General features: G+C 43.7%; 1 protein-coding gene and 1 long non-coding RNA gene across 3 annotated transcripts in view; both read left to right on the top strand.

Moving 5' to 3' along the window:
• Positions 1-426: 426 nt before the first annotated feature.
• Positions 427-20397, top strand: part of ZNF704 (zinc finger protein 704) — a 178797-nt gene continuing 158826 nt past the window's right edge. For both annotated transcript variants that reach the window (XM_074354861.1, XM_074354862.1), the window contains exon 1: positions 427-1123. In XM_074354861.1, coding sequence (XP_074210962.1) covers positions 614-1123 — 510 coding nt within the window. In that variant the 5' untranslated portion in view covers positions 427-613. The remainder of the gene's footprint in view (positions 1124-20397) is intronic.
• On the top strand, positions 1131-20312 carry LOC141575510 (uncharacterized). Its single transcript, XR_012503132.1, has 2 exons — positions 1131-7842; positions 8763-20312. It is a non-coding gene; the product is annotated as an uncharacterized LOC141575510 (long non-coding RNA).

The following is a 20397-nucleotide window of genomic DNA, read 5'->3' as shown; positions in this document are numbered from 1 at the left end:
AAGGGAATGGGCAGCCCCGGGTTAGCGAGGGCCCCCGCGGCTGGGCCGACGGCTCGGCAGCACCGGATTTTCGGAGGCTGTGGATAGGCGAAGTAAATCCAGTCCGGGTTTTGTCGGCACGGGGGGACCGGAGGGCTGCGAGGAATGGCTGGCGAAGAGGGGGGCGGCGGTGGAAAATACACAACACAAACAGCTCGCGCCGGGGGACGGCAGCTGTAGGCCCGGAGCGCGCGGGCCCGGCCGCCGGCCGCATGGAGCGCAGCGCGGCCCGCGGCTCCGGGGCGGCGGCGGCGGCGGCGGCAGCAGCGGCGGCGGCGGAGGCGGCAGCGCGCCGCTCGCTCACACCCACCCCCGCCCGCGGCCGCCGCGCCGCCCCGCCGTAGCCGCCGGCCGCCGGCGTCCCCGCGGGCCGGTCCAGCGAAGGCGGCGCCCGCGCCTCTGCAGCCAGTGGCAGTCGCCGGCGCGGGGAGGCGGCTCCCGCAGCCCCCCGCAGCCCCGCGCCCCGGGCGCCTGCGACCACAGCGGCCGCCCGGGGAGGAAGAGGAGGAAGAGGAGGAGGGGGAGGTGACAAACTCTCCGGCTCGGCGCGGCGGCCGGCAGCCCGCGGTCAGGCATGCAGGCGCGGCGTCTAGCCAAGCGCTCCAGCCTGGGCAGCCGCCGGGGGAGCGCCGCGCTGCAGCCGCCCGGCCCCGCGCCCGCGCCGGCCCGGGAAGGCGCGCTGCCCGGGCTCCCGCCCCCCGCCCCGGGCCCGGGCCCTGGCCCGGGCCCGGCCCCAGAGAGCTGGAGGCCACCGCTGCCGCTGCCGCGCAGCACCGGGACCGGCCCCCCTCGGGCCGCCGGGGCCGCCGCCGCCGCCGCCGCCTCGTCTCCGGTGCTGCTGCTTCTCGGGGAGGAAGACGAGGAAGAGGAGGGCGGGAGCAGGCGGCGGAGGGGGCTCGGGCGAGTGCAGGCGAAGCCCCGAGGGGGCGCGGAGGAGGAGGATGACGACGAGGAAGACGAGGACGAGGAGGTGGTCGTCGAGGTGGTGGACGGCGACGACGACGACGAGGACGGCGAGGAGCGCTTCGTGGCCCTGGGCCCCGGCCGCGCGCTCCCCAAGGGCCCGGCCCGGGGCGCGTTGAAGGTGCGTGCCGGGTGCGGGGGCGCGCGCGGGTCCCGCGGGCTTGGGGAGGGGACGGGCCCGGGGCCCCGGCGCGGCGCGGGCTCAGGCCGGGGCCGGCGATCGCAGAGGCCGGGCCGGGAGGGGTGTGTCCGGCGGCGCGGGCCGCCGCGCGCGGGGCAGAGCGAAGGGACCGATGAGCTCACCGCCCGGGCCCCAGCACCTTTCCCGGGCGGCCGCTCCCCCTTTACTCCGAGGCCGGGGCGGGTGTGCTGTCTAGCGTGGGTGCTGGTAAGGGACGCTTTTCCCCGCTGAGGCGGGGAACTTGGAGATGGGACGAGGTAGGCGCCGGTCTGCGCCCGGTGGGGACGGGCGACATAGGAGGCAGTGAAATAGGATTCTACTCGGAGGAAGCAAGACTGTCCCCTTCTCCTTTTCTGAGGACTAGTCAAGCTCATAGAAACTAGAAAACGGCTTCTCTTGTCAATCCCTCAGTCCCTTCTGCATCCAAGAACAATTGTCGATGAGTTTCCATTCCAGGCGCCTGTGAGGGAACCGGTAAGCCCAGGACAGCAAAACCCAAGCCCTGGGTTTCTACATGCATTTTGCTGGCAGCTTTTGGCAGTGCCCGCCTCCCCTCCCCTGCTTAAACTCGACATTGTTTAACATTTTGGGTTTATTTGCCTCCTCAAAATTGCAGATGAGAAGAAAAAGGTGGGGAGGGGGGGATTTGGCATTTTAAATGGTTGTGTTTCTGCTGAGAATTCTGGCGAAGTCCCCTGTGCACTGCAGCGCCAAGAGATCTTTTCGTTTGTGTATCTTCAGGAGATAAGGGGTTTATTATTACACAACTGACTGGCTGGGCTTTCAGGCATGTGATTGGACAAAGCAAACCACGTTGAGGTTCATGCACAGTGTATGTTGCTAAGAAGTTTTGAGGGCAGCAAGTGGTAAGCGATGGAGTGAGTGATTTTTCTCAAGAGTGTTGCTTATAATCAACTGAATAGCTATTTACTGGAGTTTTCAGAAGATATTGGTATAACTGGAAGGAAAATAAGTAAACAGATGAACTTAATAGAGACTATTTTATAAAAAAATCTTTAGGGGCTTGCAGAAGCAAGTTAACTCCTCAAAGCATGAAATTGCAGTTCCAAAGAAATGTTAAACATCAACATAGAATAGCCCAGAATAGACATGGGCACAAACTTATTTCCTAGACCACCCTGGAAGTACCAGTTCTGGGAGTGAGAAGTTTTCAGCAAATGGTCACTTGGGATGATAGTTTTTGACAGTTGCTTGTTGGAATCCAGACCATGACCACCCTCATTACCATGGTCTACTAAAAGGCCTGCATTGTATGGTTACAGGATGTAGCTGGGTTTGGAATTAAGTCACTTGGCATCAGTGACATTAAGTAACAAGAGTAGTGACTCCTTAGCATTTTTGTCTAGAAATACTGAAAAGGTGTCTTGTGGTTTGAACAGCGGTTGCACAATTTGTGATAGAAAAATTAATTATAATTTATGCTCCGTGATCAAAGCAAATCCAATGCATGAAAAAAATTAAATCTATAAAAACAAAATAACTGGTGTGTGATAATTCACATTATTTAAAAAAGATTTTTCACACCTCTAAACAAATTTCTGTTCAATTCTTTCAAAATGAGCTTCATTTTATAATGTTTTGACTTGCCCATAACTCTTCAGGAATTTATATATTGAGTGATTTGAAGTATAATTTTTATAATCTTTTACTGCTTTAAAGCCGAATGTCTTGACATAGCATCTGAAGAGGTTTTCTAATGGATAAAATCAGATCATTTTATTTTAATGTGTACGAGAATGTTATCATACATGTTGATGCATTCATTTATTCAGATATTTATTGAGCACCTACTGTGTGCCAGGTACTATTCCAGAACACAGCAGTGAGCACTTTCCAGATGCCCACATCTAGTAAGAAGAGCCAGAGCAACAATCAAGCAAGCAAACAAATAAACGTGGCGCTTGGGACGCATGCCATGAGGGAAATGAGACTGGTAACTCAGAGTCTAAGAGGAAGAGGAGAAAGCAGCTAGAGGGAAGACCTCCCTGAGGAGGGGGCATTGGATCTGAGATCCAAGACATGCAGCTTTAGGAAGATCTTTTCCGGCAGAGGGAGTAAGAATTGCAAAAGTCTTGAGGTGGGAAGGGGAAAAGGGTGGGTGTGGCTGGAACTTGACAGGTACGAGTATGTTAGGGAGGCAGGTAGAGGCCAGCAGCGTAGAGCCTGTGGGCCTTTTAGAGTACGAAGTCTTTGGAAAGTTTTACAGGCATACAAGGTGTATTGTGTTTTTGGAGAGGTTAGACTGAAGCGTACAGGACAGCAGGGTGATCAAGGGGGCCGGTTAGATGGCAGTCACTGCAGTCCATGTGAGAGGTAAGGGCAGTGTGGACTAGGAGTGGAGGTAGACAGGAGTGGGCAAGTTCAGGATCGATTGTGAAGACCCACCTGTGGTAACTTGCCGATGAATTGGGGGAGGGTTCGTGTTAAGTCTGAGATTGATGCTCAGATATCTGCATGGAAACTGCACGTAGGCACATGGCTATAGGATGTGGAGCTGAGGGGAGATCAGGGCTAGAGAGAAAAATTGGGAAGACATGTTGATGTCATTTAAAGCTGGGATGAGGAAGTGAGTGCACACCAGAGGACAGCCTTGGGCCAGACTCCGGGGTCCAGCACTGTTTAAGTTTGGGTGTAGGAGGAGAAGCCAGCAAAGACGATTGAGAAGCAGCAGCCAAACAGGTTGAAGGAAAACTAGAAAATGAAAAGTCCTTCCTGGACTTTGCAAGAGAAGAAATAGTTCCAAAAGTGGGAAGTAGTGAACTGTGTTGAATACCCCTGGGATATTGAGGAAGATAAGGATAGAGATGTGTACGTTTGGATTAGATAACAGGGAATGGATTGGTATCCTTAACAAAAGAATGTGAAGTCAGTGATGAGACCCAAGCAGTGAGTGGAGGTGAGGATGTAGTGAGACATGAAAAATTCTTTTAAACTCTTTTGTTGGAAAGAAGAATAGAGAGAAGGGGGAGAATCTGGAGGGCATATGGTCTAGATTATTTTTTTTAGACAGGATTCTGTAGACTCTAATGTAGTGACCACAGCATGATAGGAATGATCTGGTGTGTAGGGGGTGAGGTGTATTTGTTTTCTATTGCTGTGTAACAAAATACCACACACTTTTTGGCTTACAACCGTTCTCCCAGTATCTGTGGGTTAGGAGTCTGGGCCAGGCTTAGCTCGGTCTGCTGCTGAGTCTCACAAGGCTGCAATCAAGGTGTTAGGTGGGCTGCATTCTCATCTGGAGGCTTGACTGGGGCAGGATTCACTTCTAGCCTCACTCAGGTTGTTAGCAGAACTCACTCTCTTGCATCTCTAGTCCGAGGATCCAGCTTCTTTGCTGCCTGTTACTCATGGGCTGCCCTCAGCGCCTACAGCCCCACCCCACCCCCACCTCCACTCCTTCAGGGTGTTGTTACGTCGTTCCCTCAACATGGCCTCTTTCTGCATCAAGTCAGCAAGGAGAATCTTAGCCTTGTCTGCTAGCAAGATGGAGACTCATATAAGGCACTCTAATCATGGGGGCAGGACCCTATCATCTTTGCCACATTCTATTGGTTAGAGGTGAATGATGGGTTCTACTCACACTGAAAGCAAGAAGATATGCAAGAGCATGAATACCAGGAGGTGAGGATCTTTGAGGGTCACCTTAGGGAGGAACCGAAGATGCAGAGAAAAGAGAGCAAACTGCAGGAGGAAGTCCTTGGAAAAAGTCATAGGAGAGGGGACCTGGGACCCAAATATAAGGATTGGCCTTTGACAGAGCAAGGCTCCTTCTTCCACTGAATTAGAGAGAAGGCAGAGACAGTGAGTCCAGATGTGGGTAGTTGTATATTGGATGGTGGTCAGATGAAGCAGTACTTGTCTGAAGGCTTCTGTTTTCCCCATGGAGCTGGAGGGAAGGCCATCAGCTGAGAGTGCAGGAGATCTGAAGTCAGAGCTGAAGTCAGGAGACAGTGTTGTGGGAGAGCAGGAGAGCAAATGAACCATCCGACGGAGCTGCCTGACTGTCGCGAGGACCCACCTGATGCCGCGGTTCCACACTGACAGTGTAAGCAGTCTGCCTGGGTGTGTGATTACCCCAGCCTCGTTCCACTGGCTCAAGCACAGAGTAATAATAACAAAAGGGATCCTAGCTAGTGCTTATTAAGTTATTTAATTACTGTGGCTAGTACAAATCGAAATGTGTCGTTTCATTTAAACTTCATTACATCCCTGGTCAGGCATTCTTACTATCATCATCCTCATTTTACAGAAGTGATAAGCACTTGAAGATACACTGGCGTTAGGTGGCAGAGCAGGTGTTTGAACCCTGGGCCATCTAACTCCAGAGCTAGTACCCTTATGCCTCACACTCTGCCGTCTCTTGTAGACAAAGCAGAGAGCTAGATTCAGCAGAGATGCAGTTTAGGCAGGTGAGCTGTGGAACGAGAGAGAGAGCATTGTGCTGATCAAGTTGGCCCTGCTGTGACTGTAATGATGAGATCTAAGAAAAGTAAGGACAGGAAGGGGCCAGGGGCTGGCGAAAAAGTCGTGGGTTAGTGGAGTGGAGAAAACAAAGAGGAATCCAATAAAATCAATAAAAGAACGGGAAGGAAATGCAGGACAACTTGGGTTCCAAGATCACGTTAACCTGAATGAATATTTGCTAAATCCTTAAAGCCAGGAACGGTACTAACTGCTTTATATGAAGGAGGAAGGATCTCATGAGAAGTTCTGACTTGGGAATCAACATGACCCCATTCGCCAGCTGAGTATACTGACTTGGAAGTGACGTAGTGCACCTGAGGCCACGTGGTCACCAGTGGCGCCACAGTTCACGCCCATACGCTGTACTGTTCATCTCCCTGTATTTATTTGTGATGTTTGTGCCCATTTATACCTGGGAGGATTTGCCACAGCTGAGGAAAGAGAGGAATACATGCTGCTAAGTATCTGAGATCTTGATTACTATAAGGGACACTAATTTAGGCTCTGAAAGAGACAAGAAGAAAAACTTTGTTTCACACAGTTTTCAGTTTCTGATCAAAGAAGCTTACACATTTATTGGCAGTGGTAAGATTCCACCATCCCCTAAAAAAAAAAAAACAAAAAAAGCCCATCACCTCTTGGACCCTTGAATGAGGAACACTAGGTAAACAATATCTTCAACCAGAGTTAAAAAAAAAAAAATACAAGGACACTGTCAAACGGAGGAAGGATTCTAAAATAAACTGTTACTCAGTGAAGGCAGAACAGTAGGGGGCTGAGATAACAAGGCCCAGGACTGTGCTCCACGATGCGTGTATTCGTTTAGGGACAAGAGCAGGAGAATCTGACAGAATTGATAATGTACTGTCATAATCAGTTGAGGTAAAAGCTGGACACGAAAGACTGCTAGGAGTTCTATCAAGAGTCCACCTGCTGGAAAACCAGGAAGAAAGGCTTCTAAGTGAGATAGTATGTGTCAAAACACCCACTTTCGGGGCTCAATCAATATTAATCGAGTGGGATCTACTCCGTGTGTGCCAGCTCTTTGGGGATGGTTAACACGTCTATTAGACTATCTCTTGACTATCAGATGACTTTTAAGAAGCCTTTGGCAGGGACCGTGCAGCAAGCGCCGAATTCCAATTTGCTAACAAGTATGTGTCTTGCAAATGGTCTATGTTGGCTGGAGGGAGAGGCATGTGCTTATGATACCAGACCAAGTTGTCATTCGCTGAATTGTCAACTGCCAGACTTGGAAGGGAAACAGAGATTATCTAGTAACTCAATATCCTCCTTTGACGGCTCAGGACACTGGGACCATGCAAGGTGAAGTGCCTTGTCCGGCTCGAGCTGCTGAGCAAGTTAGGAGGGGCCGGGATTAGCGCTCTGGTCTGCCAACCCCAAATCGTCACCCTCCTTCCTGGGTTAGTCTTTTGTGCCTGGAATGATCTGCAGTTCGCGCCTTTGGAGTTGTGGTTAGAGAAATCACAATTTCCTGAAGTGATCTACTACTCACTGCTTATCAGCTTCTATTTCTGGAATGTTCTTCCTTCCTAAAGTACCTCAGGCGGAGGTGGTCTCACCTGTGGCTTTGGGGGATAGGCGGTCCCTCTGTGAATCCTGCCCGGGCCGGCCCCCCTCCCTCTGCAGTTTCCGAGGGACATGTATACTCAGAGGATGATAATAAATGGCGAATCGGCCCCATTTCATTGTGAACTGGTTCCCTTACTCTCCGGTGCGGGGCTTCTAGTAAACTGGCCTAGAACATGTCATTTATACTCAGCCCTTAACCAGGGCCTCGCCTCCTTCCCCAGATTTTACTACTAGTTGACCATGGAGTGCTCTGCAGCACAAGCATTAAGACAGAGAGGAGGAAAAGCAAGAAGTCAGGTCTTAACCTGGAATCCGCTGACCCATGCCTCTTGGTGAGAAGGAGCAGAGGGCTTCAGCCAGGATGTCCTTGACCTCTGCGAGCGCTTGGACCGTGTCCTCCCACCCCAGGTGGGGGTTGGCGGGGCAAGGAGCGGGAGCTTTCCCTCCCCGCTGCCAAGTGCACTGTCAGAACTTCTGATCTGCACGGAACAACCAGTCTTGTACCAGGACTCGATGTGAGGTCTGCTGAGGTGGAGGCACCTTGACCTCTGAGTTGCCCTGTGCCGGCTCATATTAAGGTAAATACACGGTTTCCGCTGGACTTCCTGGAATATTCGGGATTGCTTAGAGGCCCTCATCGCCAACCTTCCAGCCTAGCTGAACCTCTGTTGTTGAAATAAGGATGATTTTCTTTAGGTTTGCTGCCCGCATTTCTGTTCGTTCCCTCAAGAGATGTTTCTCTTGGGCCACTGCTTCCCATGCTCCTGATAATCAGGCAGGAAATAACAGTGAATAAGGCCAACTTTCACTTCTGGGGAGCCCATAGCCTGGCAGATTCCTGCCAAGTTGTCTATAAAGAGGTTCTAAGCCCCTTTTCCTCTTTATCCCTAAGATCAAGATTAGATCTGCCAAGCGGGAGAGGGTGGGTCAGGGGTAGAGTACATGCTTGGCATGCACAAGGTCCTGAGTTCAGTCCCCAGTATCTCCATTAAAAATAAATAAATAAAACCATAATCACCTCCCCACTCAAAAAATTTTTTAAAAATTAATTAAAAATCCTAAAAAAAGAATAATTGAAAAAATTTTTTAAAAGATTAGATCCGCCAAGAGACCTTACTTGGCTACCACAGTGTGAGATGTAATTTTGACGTCATTCCGTGAAACGATTGTAGCCAATCTATTTGAAGAAGATTATTTGTCCAGGAGGTAATTCCTGAAGACTGGTCAAAGAATGAGTTTAGATCACCAAATCTGGCAAATAACCTTTGTTGCTCTCATTTACTGGATGAAATGGAACAGAATATAACTGTGAGATTTGTGTAGTGGAATTAGAGTGATTAAATTCTCACACTTCGTTGATGATACTATTTGGAAAATCCAGTGTTAACAATTTATATGTAGGGGAAATAGACTCGACTCTAGAGTTTTGAGGGGGAGTCTATAATTTTAGGGTAAGAACCTTGCAGTAACATAACAGAAGGGTTCGTTCATCTTGCAGGAGACCAAGGAGGCTTAAGAGGCAAAGAATTAAGAAGGTCCTGCCTGTGCATTGCCCCGAGATGACTGACCCAGAGTGCGTGGTCTCCTTGTTACAGATGACAGTTACCAGTGACACGCTTGCTTTCCTTATGTTCTTGATTTGATGGAAGGTTGAGTGAAAATAAAATCACCCTGATGCAGATGTATTGGGAATGGGTAGTCTAAATAAATGAATGTCAAAAGTGCTCTGACATTTTAAATTAAATCCAATTTTTTAAAAGTTTGTGTTCCTTGAGATATGATTTGATAAAGCCTACAGGCAGGATAATTTGGGTCCATTAATAGGACCTCTGGGGGTAAGGGTATAGCTAAAGTGGTAGAGCGCATGCTTAGCATGCACAAGGTCCTGGGTTCAATCCTCAGTACCTCCATCAAAAAACAAAACAAAACAAAAAAAGAAAAAAGAAAAGAAAGAAAGAAGGAAAGAAAGAAAGAAAATACACCTTTGTTGTGGGCTCGTTAGTAAGATGGGAGGGAACAAGACTGAATCAAAGCAGATGATCCTGCCCCCTGCCCTTCTCCGCGCCGTTACCCCTGTGTAAATCAAGAGGCGATGTAACACAGGCTCTCGGTTCAGATTCTGGCTTCTCCCCTTGCTAGTTGCATGACCTTATCTAGTTACTTAATGTCTCGGTGCTTCAGAGTTATTAAAATAAAATTGGGATAATATTGTTCTGTCATTGCCTGTTGTTATTAAATATGGCCCAGAGAGATCCTGAAATTAGACATGGATGGCAGTTTGTTTATTTCCTTTATGGTTCAAGGATCCAAAATCTCACGGTTATTTTGACTATTACGACCTCCTCCTTGTCCCATGCTTTGAAGGTGCTTCAGAGAACTGCTTCCTGAAGTGACTCCATTCATCTGAACTCTGTGGTTGTCCGTCGTATCCGCGGTGAGCTTGACTCTTCCTTTCCAGCTCAGGGAAGTCAGCTGGAATCATTCATCTACTTGTGCAAAGAGGACAGAAACATTCTAGCTCTTAGGTTCATCAGACCGTTCGGGCCTTATATTGGGAAAAAACCTGGCTAGAAGCCAGAGGGGCGGGACGAGGCTTACCACACACGTTGAATGTGTGTCGTTAAAAGCTGCAGTGGAAATACAGTGATGTCACCTTTCACCTGTAACTTGCATGCGGCTGGGAACCTCTGAGGCATGGATTTGCCCTTTCTATCCTCCCTGCACTGGTGTCTAGGACCTGTGGCACTTTTGTTTGGTGAGGAAGTCAATTGTAGATAAACAACAAGGTCCATACTGTATAACACAGGGAACTATACTCAGTAACTTGTAACATAACCTATAATGAAAAAGAATATATATCTATGTATGTATAAGCGAATCACTATGCTATGCACCAGAAATCAACACAACACTGTAAATCAACTATATGTCAAACAAACAAACAAACAAATAAATGGCTGAGCATGCAAACCCCTCCTCCCCCCAGAAAGAAGTCATTCTTTGTTCTTTGGGTAGATGGGGAGAAAAGGACTCTGTGGTTGAACAGCTTGGAGAAATACCAGTTAAAAAGACAGAATTTTTTTGTTATAAAGTGTTTTAAACGTAGAGGAAAGTGAAAGAGGAGTACAACACCCGTATGCCTATGAAGAAGGTACTGAGCAGGGACGCCAAGGGCCATTTTGAGCTTCTGCGGAGGTGCCTATGGACTGTGGCATGTACATATTTATTGGACTACAGAGCGTTTTTTTCCACCTCTTTCCCTTGGGATACCTTTTGGGAAATACTGGGATATAATTATTTTTCTAAATGGGAAATCCATGGATAAGTGACTTATACTTGAGATAAGTAAAACCGCATTATTAAAGAAAGAAATTGTCACACGCACAGGGAGAAGGGTTAAAATATTGTTAGTGGGTCATGCAAGCTTTGAAATATTTTTCCTCATAAAGCCGCTAATGTCTTCAGTATCAAAGTTCTAAACAAAAAAAAAAAAAGGAGTATTTTATGTGGTGAATTTCACTTGTACATCTGTGAATACCACTCTTGTGTGTGAAGTTTAAAAGCCGGTAGAAAACACTACTTCTCTTGGTAAACCAGGCCCCATGACGAGTCCACTGGGGGAGACAGGAAAGATGAGCGGTGCTGTCACGACAGAATTCAAAGCTGCCAGGGAGCAGAAAATCATGAGGCGCTGAGGTCCAGGCAGGTGTATTTAATGATATGTTTTTCATCTTCAAAGAGAAGAAAGATTGAAAATATCAGAATAGTTTAAATGTAAAGAACATATAAGTTCACTAGGATTGACATGTGTTCTGTCAACAGCAGTATGAAAACTGCAAATAAAAGGGGTAAGCATTTGTGAACGCTCAGTTCCTTTATTGGATGTTGTTCAATATTTATTTCAGTATTATTCAACATTTAATGCATTATAATTTATAAAGGGCTCTCATAGCTAACTTGGCAATCTTGGAAAGTGGAAAAGAAGCCCCAGAGAATGGGGCAGTTTCTGAAAAAAAAATTTATATATACATATATATTTATATAAGGTAATTTTTCACCAAATGATATATTTATCAAACATTTCAGAAAACATTAGGGACCAACAGATTTAAAAAATAATTGAAATTGTTACCTAAGCAACAGTGGAAATTTAAGAAGAGAATGGCTTTGTTTTGGAGTAAATTTTAAATTAAAACAATGTGAAATACAATTTTCATGGTTTGTCATAAACACTTTCATGTAGTTTCAACATGATGTTTTACAAGTCGGCGAAAAGTGCTTGCTGAAGAACAAACCTCACTAATATCTATTAATTTGGGTTAGGATCCCGAGTTTAATATTTTTCATGTTTTTTTTAACATTTTTTATTGATTTATAATCATTTTACAATGTTGTGTCATAAGTAATATCTTTTAAATGTAAGCTTTTGACAGTGTTTTCAATTAGCAGGTTCATGTACAACTCAAAACTAGTTTAATGAAATGTTAGAAAAGTAGTAGCAATATTAGAATAAAGATCTTAGAACTTACAAAAATGAACACGGGAAGAATATCTAAAGGAAAAAGTCTTCAAATATTACTTGTAGTAAAAATTATCTCAGAAAAGGGAGGAAAATGGACCCCTGACCCTACATGAGCGCTGAGCACGGTAGCATCTTAGCGTGGGAAAGAGGTGGTTGACAATAAGGGAGGAGCCGCTGGAAGGTTTGGAATGACCCAAGGTAGGGTTTATGGAAAGGGAGCAGGGCCTGCTGTTTGCATTTCCGGTACGTGAGTGTCTGGTAGGTGTTTAAGGGGTTCTGAAAATGTGCTCTTAGCCATCTGTTGGTGACTGCAATTTTTTTCCAGCTGTTTATTCTTCGTCTAAAGGAGATTTCTATTCAAATAGGTCTTTCTCTCAACTCCCTGTATTGATTTTTGTCACTTGAATTTTTCTTTCTAGCAGAGGTGATTTGAGAAAATTATTTTTACTTTGAAAACCGTAATAGAAACAATGTACTTTTCATTGTCAGTAAACTATACCTATCTTTATGTGTTAAAATTGAGATACCTCCAAATTCCGTGACAAGTTAAGGGTTTGATTGTTTAAAAAGTTTGCTGGGGGGCGGAGGGGGGCACTATTTCATTCAATCCTGTGGTGGTTTCATTCAACAACTATTCACTCAGCTCCCACTCTTTGTCAGCTCCAAGGACACAGGAGAGAAAAGACTTGGGAAGCGCTCCCGCTCACACTCTAGTTAGAGAGACAGACAGTAAGCTTTGCGGATGGTTGCGCGTTGCTGAAACAAGAATGCATGGAGGAAGAAAAGATTTGGGTTGGAGAGGGGGGATCAAGAGTTCTGTCTTAACTATGTCAAGTTTGAGGTGCCTGTTGGACCCCTGTATGGAGATGTCAAGTTGTCTGGAGGTCAGTGGAGAAGACGGAACTGGAGACAGAAATCAGAGGTCCTGGGCACATGGACAGTACTTAGGTAGGGGGACTGGGTGGGAGCACCCAGGGAGCAGTGTAGGTAGAGAAGGGCACGTGCCTAGGACTGAGCCCTGGGACACTTCAAATGTAATGCTCCGACTCTGTTTCTGTGTCTCAGCAGCTTTATTATGGTATAATTCACGTAATGTACCATGTAACACTCCCTTTTATAGCACACAAGTCAGTGTTTGTTAGTATGTTCACAGAGTTGTATAGCCATCACCATAATCTAATTTTGGAGCATTTTTGTCACCCTCTAAAAGAAACCCTGTCCCCATGAGCAGTCACCCCTCCATACTCCTTTGCATGCGGCTGTATTAGTGTTGTTACACTTTATTTTTCAGGACCAGTAAGTCTCCATACATTCATTGTGCTTTTTCAGGAAGAAAAGGAGGCAGGAGGAAGAGGAGGGTTAACATGTGTTAGAAAACAGCCAGAGGAGGGAGGAAGAATCCAGGACAGCCAAATCAACTGTCTAACGAATGTGGCCCAAAGATGAGGTCACCACGGCCCCAGGGAGTCCGGTCTCCTGCAGTTCAGGAAAAAGGGGAAAGGAATCAGAGGAAGGACACAGACAGGTCTCATTTTCCACCTGTATTCGCTCCCTTCTTGTAAATTCCAGTTACAACTTTGCTCTCTGGCAGTCAACATGGAGTTGAATTAACATCCAGTCTACATCCTGTTAGATAATCTTGTGTCCACTCTGATATCAGCAGAAGAGTCCCTGAGTGAACTGGATAGACGTTCTTTCCTTTCTCAGTCTCCCACTCCTGAGTTGATCCTTGGAAGCCCCTCCCCCTGCTGTCCAGCCCTTATTTTTCTCTTAGGATTTGAGGCTCATACACATATTTGGTCCACACAAAGATGGCAGCGTCAGTGTTTGACATGATCGCAACCTCAACCGTAGGGATACGGGTTGGAAATGAGGTCTAGAGAGCTCCTAGTTCATTCAGGTTTTACACAAGTCTTCTAGGATTTAGAGTCATCCCAAGAATTAAATCTGTGTATGTGTCTTGTTGCTTGTTTTGGCTAAAGGTGGGAAGGAGTCAAGTTTTCAGGACAGAAGATCTTGTCCAACATAGGAAGTAAGGGAAGGAGCGGGATGAGGGTGTGGGTAAGGAACTCCCGCTTTGTGCAGAGTGGCACTGAGCTTAAGATCCTCTTGCCTGGTGCAGACTCTTTTGTCCAAAAAAAAAAAAAAATGCTTTGGTTATTTTTCTTTCAATACAAAAAGAAATGTATAAACAGTAAACACCCCAAAACAACATGAGAAAGACCCACACGTTATATTTACACAAACTAGATCACATAGCAGACACCCAGCCAGCAACTTGTGAAGTCCTCCAAAGCTTGGATAAAGCTGAAAACCGGAGGGAGGAGGATCTGGGAGGACGGGGCCCAGGATCATACACCTCACCCACTGTGTTCTGTTACATGTGCTGTATTTCAGCGCACGGTGCTCAGCGAGGTAGGTTTGTGTTGCTCTCACACATTGTCAGTAGAATCCCCATTTCTCCATTAGTTACCCGGACACTATTATTACCCCTGCAGCAGGGGACACTGGCCCTGGAACCACAAAGAAGCTCTTGTTTAGAGGACCATCTGGAAGCCGCACAGAAGTACAGAGCTTTGAAAGGTTAAGGATTCTAATTTTGTTCCAAGTATACATCCCCGGCAGCAGGAGAGGAGTACAGAGGTTTCATTCTTAAAATCTTGCTTACCTAACACTGTCTTGAGATTTTTATACATGCAAGAGTGTGTATGCTTACACACGCGCGCGCGCGCACACACACACACACACACACACACACACACACACACACACACAAGCCTGACTCTCTGTTTTCACTCAGGCCTTTTTGCCAACTGAGACCTTTTTTAACCTCTTTGTGTCACATTCCTGTTCAGGGCTCATTTCCATTCGTCCAGTTGAGAGGTAAGTCAAAGTTGTTCTTTAGGGTAAAATTATTCCTGCTCTGCAGACCTGGAGCTGCTGACTTACCCCTGAGGACACAGTGCAGAGATGAGGGCCCCTGCGAATAATGTATTCAAAAACACAAAATCAAAAGAGCTATATTAAGAAAAATGAAGGAAAAAATTTACTTAACAAACATCATTCATACGCAGCTAGTACTGTTGGCCTCCGGAGGGGAAGCGTGACCCAAGTTAGAGTTATGAGCAAGTGAAGCTGTAATAGATCAGAATGGCTGGGGCGCGAGCCTCGGGTAGCAGACCTGCAGCTGTTACCCCAGCACCCTTTTTTCTACTATCATTATCCATAGCTTAGGGTAGTTCCTAGCACCCTGCACTAACAGTGGGTCACGGAGGAGACAAGACAGGGGAGAACTCTGCCCTGCCTTGAGAGAGTCCCTACCACGCAAAGTAGTGGCTTCTTGAGCTTATAAACCTGGTCTTATGTTTTATCATTTTACTTTAGCAAAGGAAATTTATCCCTTTTCGAAAGGAAAACGGCTTCCCTATCCAGACCACTTTCTAGCCCTTGAACCTAAACTCTGTGATCAGAGATAAAGAATAGCATCTCATAGTGTTAAAGGAGTCAATTTGTTAAGAAAACATAAAATCCTAACTATTTATACATATATAATGCAGCTTCAAAATGTATGAAGCAAAAGCCTACAGAACCAAAGGGAGAAATAGACAAATCTACAATTATAGCTGAATATTGCAATTACTCTCTCAATTATTGATGGTTGGTAGCAAAAAATGTAAGAATATGGAATACGTGAACAATATTGTCAACCAACTTAACCTAGTTAACATTTCTAGAACACTACACTGAATAATTGAAAAATAAATACTCCTTTTAATTGTATAATAAATATTTATGGAGATAGACTATATACTGGGGAGGGGGGAGCTAAGTCTCAGTGAATTTCAAAGGATTGAAATCAAACAGAGTATATTATTTGACCACAATGGAATTAAATTTAAAAATCAGTTTAAGAAGGTAACTAGAAAATCCCCAAATATCTGAAAATCAATCAGTATTCTTCTAAATAATCACTTGGAAGAAAGAAGAAATCACAATGGCAATTAGAAAAGAGATTTAATTGAAAATTAAAATGCATCCTATTAGAGTTTGTGGAAGTTAAATCATTGCTTAGGGGGAAATGTATACCTTTGAATCGGTGATTTAATCTTCCATCCAAAGAAGCTAGAAAAAAAAGAGGAAGGAAATAAAAAAGATATGATGGGAAATCAATGAAATAAAAAATAGTAAACAATAGAGAAAATCTGTGGAACCAAAAGCTGATTTTTTTTTAGAAGATCAAATTGATTAACTCCTAGCTATACTGATTTTAAAAAGAGAAAGAAAGCACAGATCACCAATATCCAGAATGAAAGAGGATGTCACTACAGATCTACAGATAATTAGGATAATTTTAAAAAAGGATACTTAGGACATATTACTTTATGTTAATAGAGAACTTTATGCCAGTGCACTTGACAGCTTGGCTGAAATGGGCAAATCCCTTGAAAAACATATAATTAACAAAACTGACTGCTAGAAGTAACAGGATGTTTGAATAACCTACTATCTGTTAAAGGAATGGAATTTATAATTGAGAACTTTTGCACATGGAAACCTCCAGGCCTGGATGCGTCCCCCAGTGAAATCTATCAAATCCTTAAGGAAGAAAGATGTAACACTAATCCTACAAAAATCTTTATCAAAAAAGAGGAAATCTCCCCAATAAATTTTATGGGGCCAACATAGCCCTGGTACTAAAACCATATAATGACATTACACATAAAGAATGTTACAGACTTTCATGTGTACATAGACACGAAAAATACTAAAGAAGATATTAGCAAATCAGATCTGTGTAAAAATGGATAATACATTATAACCAAAATTTCTCTTTTTTTCCTTCCAGGAATGTAATTTTGGTTAAATACTTGAAAATAAATTGGTATGATTAACTATATTAGTTACGTTGAAAGGGAAAAGCCACATGATTATCTCAATAGATGCAGAGAAAACAAAGTTTAACACCTATTCATGATTTTAAAAAAACGAAACCTCTCCACAGATTAGAAGTAGGATGGGAATTCTCAAACTGACAGAGTGCATATGTGAGAAACCTATAACTAACATCGCACTTAGTAGCGAAAGATCATTTCTCCCACCAGTATCAGGAGCAAGACAAGGATGTGTGTTCTAACCCCTTTATTCAACATTGTGGTTGATGTTTTGCCAGTGTGATAAGGCAAGAAAAGTAAGTGAAGGCATAAAGATTAGACAAAAAGAAAGTAAAACTGCCTCTATGTGCAGATAATATGATCGTCTACAGAGATACTCCTAAGGAATAGCAAAACTGCTAGAAGTGATCAGTGCACTTAGCAAGGTTGCAGTGTACAAGGTCAGTTTACAAAAATCAGTTGCATGTACTACATTAAAAAAAAAAGAAATTAAAAAAAATGTTTACAGTGGCATCAAAAACTAAATACTCTGGGATAAAATTAATGAAAATGTATTTTAAAAAAAAGTGTGAAATCTATTAGACATTGATGGGAGTAAGTAAAGAAGACCTAAATAAATTAACTGATAAACCATGTTTATTTGAAAACTCAGTATGGTTAGGATGTCAGTTCTCCACAATTGTTGTACAGATTTAACACCATCCCAATGAAAATCTGAATGGGACTCTCTGTAATTCACAAGCTAATAGAAAATGTCTATGGAAATGCAAAATAACTATAATACAAAAATAAGAACAAAATTGGAAGACTTTCTCTGCTTGATTTCAGGACTTACTATATAGGTGGGAGTTATCCAGGCAGCGTGCTGCTGGCGCTACAGACAGAAAGGTAGATTCCTGCAACAGAAACAAAGAAACAAAAAGTAGACCTACACACAGATGGTTCAACAAAGGCACCAAAGAAATTAAATGGAAAAGTCTTTTCAGCGAATGGTCCTACAAAGATTATCCATATAGAATGAAAAGAAAAAAAAACCTCTACCCCTACCATACACCATACACAAAAATTAATTCAAAACGGATCATAGGTATAAATATAAAAGCTAACAGTTATAAATCTTCTTAAAGAAAACAGAGGAGAAGAATCTTTGCAATGTTAGGACAGGCAAAGACTTTTTAGACAAGAAGACACTAACTATAAAAGAAAAAATAATTGATGAATTAGACTTTATCAGATTTAAGTATGTATGACCATCAAAAGACACAATTAAGTAGATCAGTAACAATAAATTTTCTCTGCCATTACTTTTATCTGGGAATATCCAAACATTGCGTTCATTTCATGGCTACCCTGTACCAGCCACTTTGCTGAGTGCAGAGATTATACTGTTGAACAAGAACGATGTAGTCCTCAAGGAACATTCCATTTAGTGGGAGAAATAGACAAATAAATAATAACAATATGAAATGACCACTGCAAGGATGGTGAAAGCATAAAGCTAATATTACAATTTTAATTTTATAAATGTGGAAACCTGGCACTGGTTAATAATTTGCTAAGTTGCAAAGCCAGTCTAATCTCATATTTGCTGACTCCTATTCTCCCCACTGCCCTCCACCTTTTTTTTTTCCTCTTGTTGTTCTAAGCAAAGAGAGTAGAATTTTAAACTTTAAGCTTTGTTGGCCAGGATCAATTAGCAAGTGATATTCATGCTTTTAGTTTACTAAGAAGAGAAGTGGAATCGAATTGTATCTATGTAAAGAAATTCCATTTCAGTGTTGCTGTTTCAAAGCCTTGTTTTAAGGTTAGTTTTTCAGACTATGATACCAACATCGAAGTTAGGTAAAGTTTCTCTAATGGCTCTCTTGCTGTGCAGCACCCAGTGAGTTGCAAAGGAGAGCTCTGTTCAGGCAGCCCCTCTTATCCTTCCTTTGCTCAGTAGTTTGGCGTTTCTTTTTTAAAAAGAAACGCCAGTGTTGGCAGTGTTGACAGGAAGGTACTGGGAAGTAGAAATAGAGAAAAATATAGGACTTGGAGCATATCACTTGGGAGAGAAGACTTTACTGTTTAAAATAAATGTGTATTGGGAAATGAATGTTTTTGCCCCTTTTTGTCCACTTGGGTTTGGTGACAGCAGAACATTGACTGTGTCTCGGGTTCTTACAGTGCTTGCACTCTCTACAGTCATTTCACATACGGTCATTTCCATTTAATCATGAGGCAACCATGGCCAGAGGTTAAATGGCTATTTCAAGATGGCTTAATAAATGACTTTGAATCCTTTCGTTGCGATTTCCCCCGTTTTTTATCTCACCTGCCATGTGTTGGTCGATTTTCATGTTGATATTTTCCGTTATGACTCATTCTTTATTTAGTCTTCTGTTTGCCCATGTCAAACTCGCAATACTCATCTTGTTTCCCAGTGACTTCCAAGCCTTCATCATTGTCTCCCCTTCCTCTCCAAAACACCCATTGATTCTGATTTTCTCCATTAGCAAGTAGGACCAGTACCCAATAAAAATACTGGAGTAGGAGCAGGTGCTCCATACATGTTTAAATACATAGAAAATGAAAGAACAAGCATGCCATTGTATAAACATAATGTTGACTTTCCTCTATCACCTTCCTTCTCTGTATCTCATTTACTACCAAGTCATATTTATTTATTTTTATTTTTTTCTACCACTTTTTTCTTCCCTAATAATTACTCTCCTCATTCTTATGTCCTATAGTATAGCCTACTATAGTATCCTCATTGCTTACTTTTTGCTTCCATTCCCTCCTCGTTAAAGTCTGTTTTCCACAAAACTGCTAAAATAACCTTGGTTTTATGTAGCTTTTTCATATCATAGAAGCAGTACTTGTCCTGGTAACTCAGAAGTCCCCATAAGAAAGACGGAGCTAATAATCATCTAGAATTCCGTTCATTTTTCACGTTGCATTGCATGTCCTTCCAGACCCCAAGAGTGATACCATTCATAGGGGGATCACTTATCTGGCAAACTCTATTCTTGGTGACCGATCTTAAAACAAAAATGTAAGCTAACAACACTTGAGGAGCTGAAATAGATGTAAAAATACAATTCACACTTGTATAATTCAAATCAGAAAACATTTACTTAGTGCTGTGGCATACAAAACCCCATGCGAGGCATCTGGGGACACAAAAGTAGCAATGATTATTTTTTATTTTCTAGGAGTACTTAGTCCAATGGGAAACCCGAACCTGTTGCCGTATTCCCTCTTAACACTCAGTCCCAACAAATGTGGTTGTGTAATCTCTTGGCCCACAGCAAATTAAAAGTTGGGAATTAGCAGAAGAGATTACATCTGTTCACATTAACAATGTCCTAAGAGCAGCAAGCATGAAACTGATGTTGACCGAGTATATGGAATCGATATTTAAAACACTGTGCCAGTGAGCATATCAAATGAGAAGTTTTAAAACTCTGGGTCCATTTAATATGGTGGCAAGGAGTCCCTGAGGGCACATCTCTCTCTGTTACAGTTTAATAACCATTTCGTGACATTGTACTATCAAGAAAAGTTTGTTGTGCTCATTAGAGAAGCAAGAAAGCAACTAACACATTTCAGAGAAATTTACAATAAAGTGTTTTTACATTTATCAGTCAAAGCAGTAGAAACTTCCTTTATTAAAAATTGATTTATGTGGCATATGTGTACTAACATTTTGGGGATGATTATTTTTAGCCTGAGTA

The sequence above is a fragment of the Camelus bactrianus genome, chromosome 29, assembly GCF_048773025.1.
Source record: "Camelus bactrianus isolate YW-2024 breed Bactrian camel chromosome 29, ASM4877302v1, whole genome shotgun sequence".
NCBI classification, from domain to species: Eukaryota; Metazoa; Chordata; class Mammalia; order Artiodactyla; family Camelidae; genus Camelus; species Camelus bactrianus.
The sequence above is the reverse complement of the archived record's forward strand: the minus strand, read 5'-3'. Positions and strand labels throughout refer to the sequence as shown.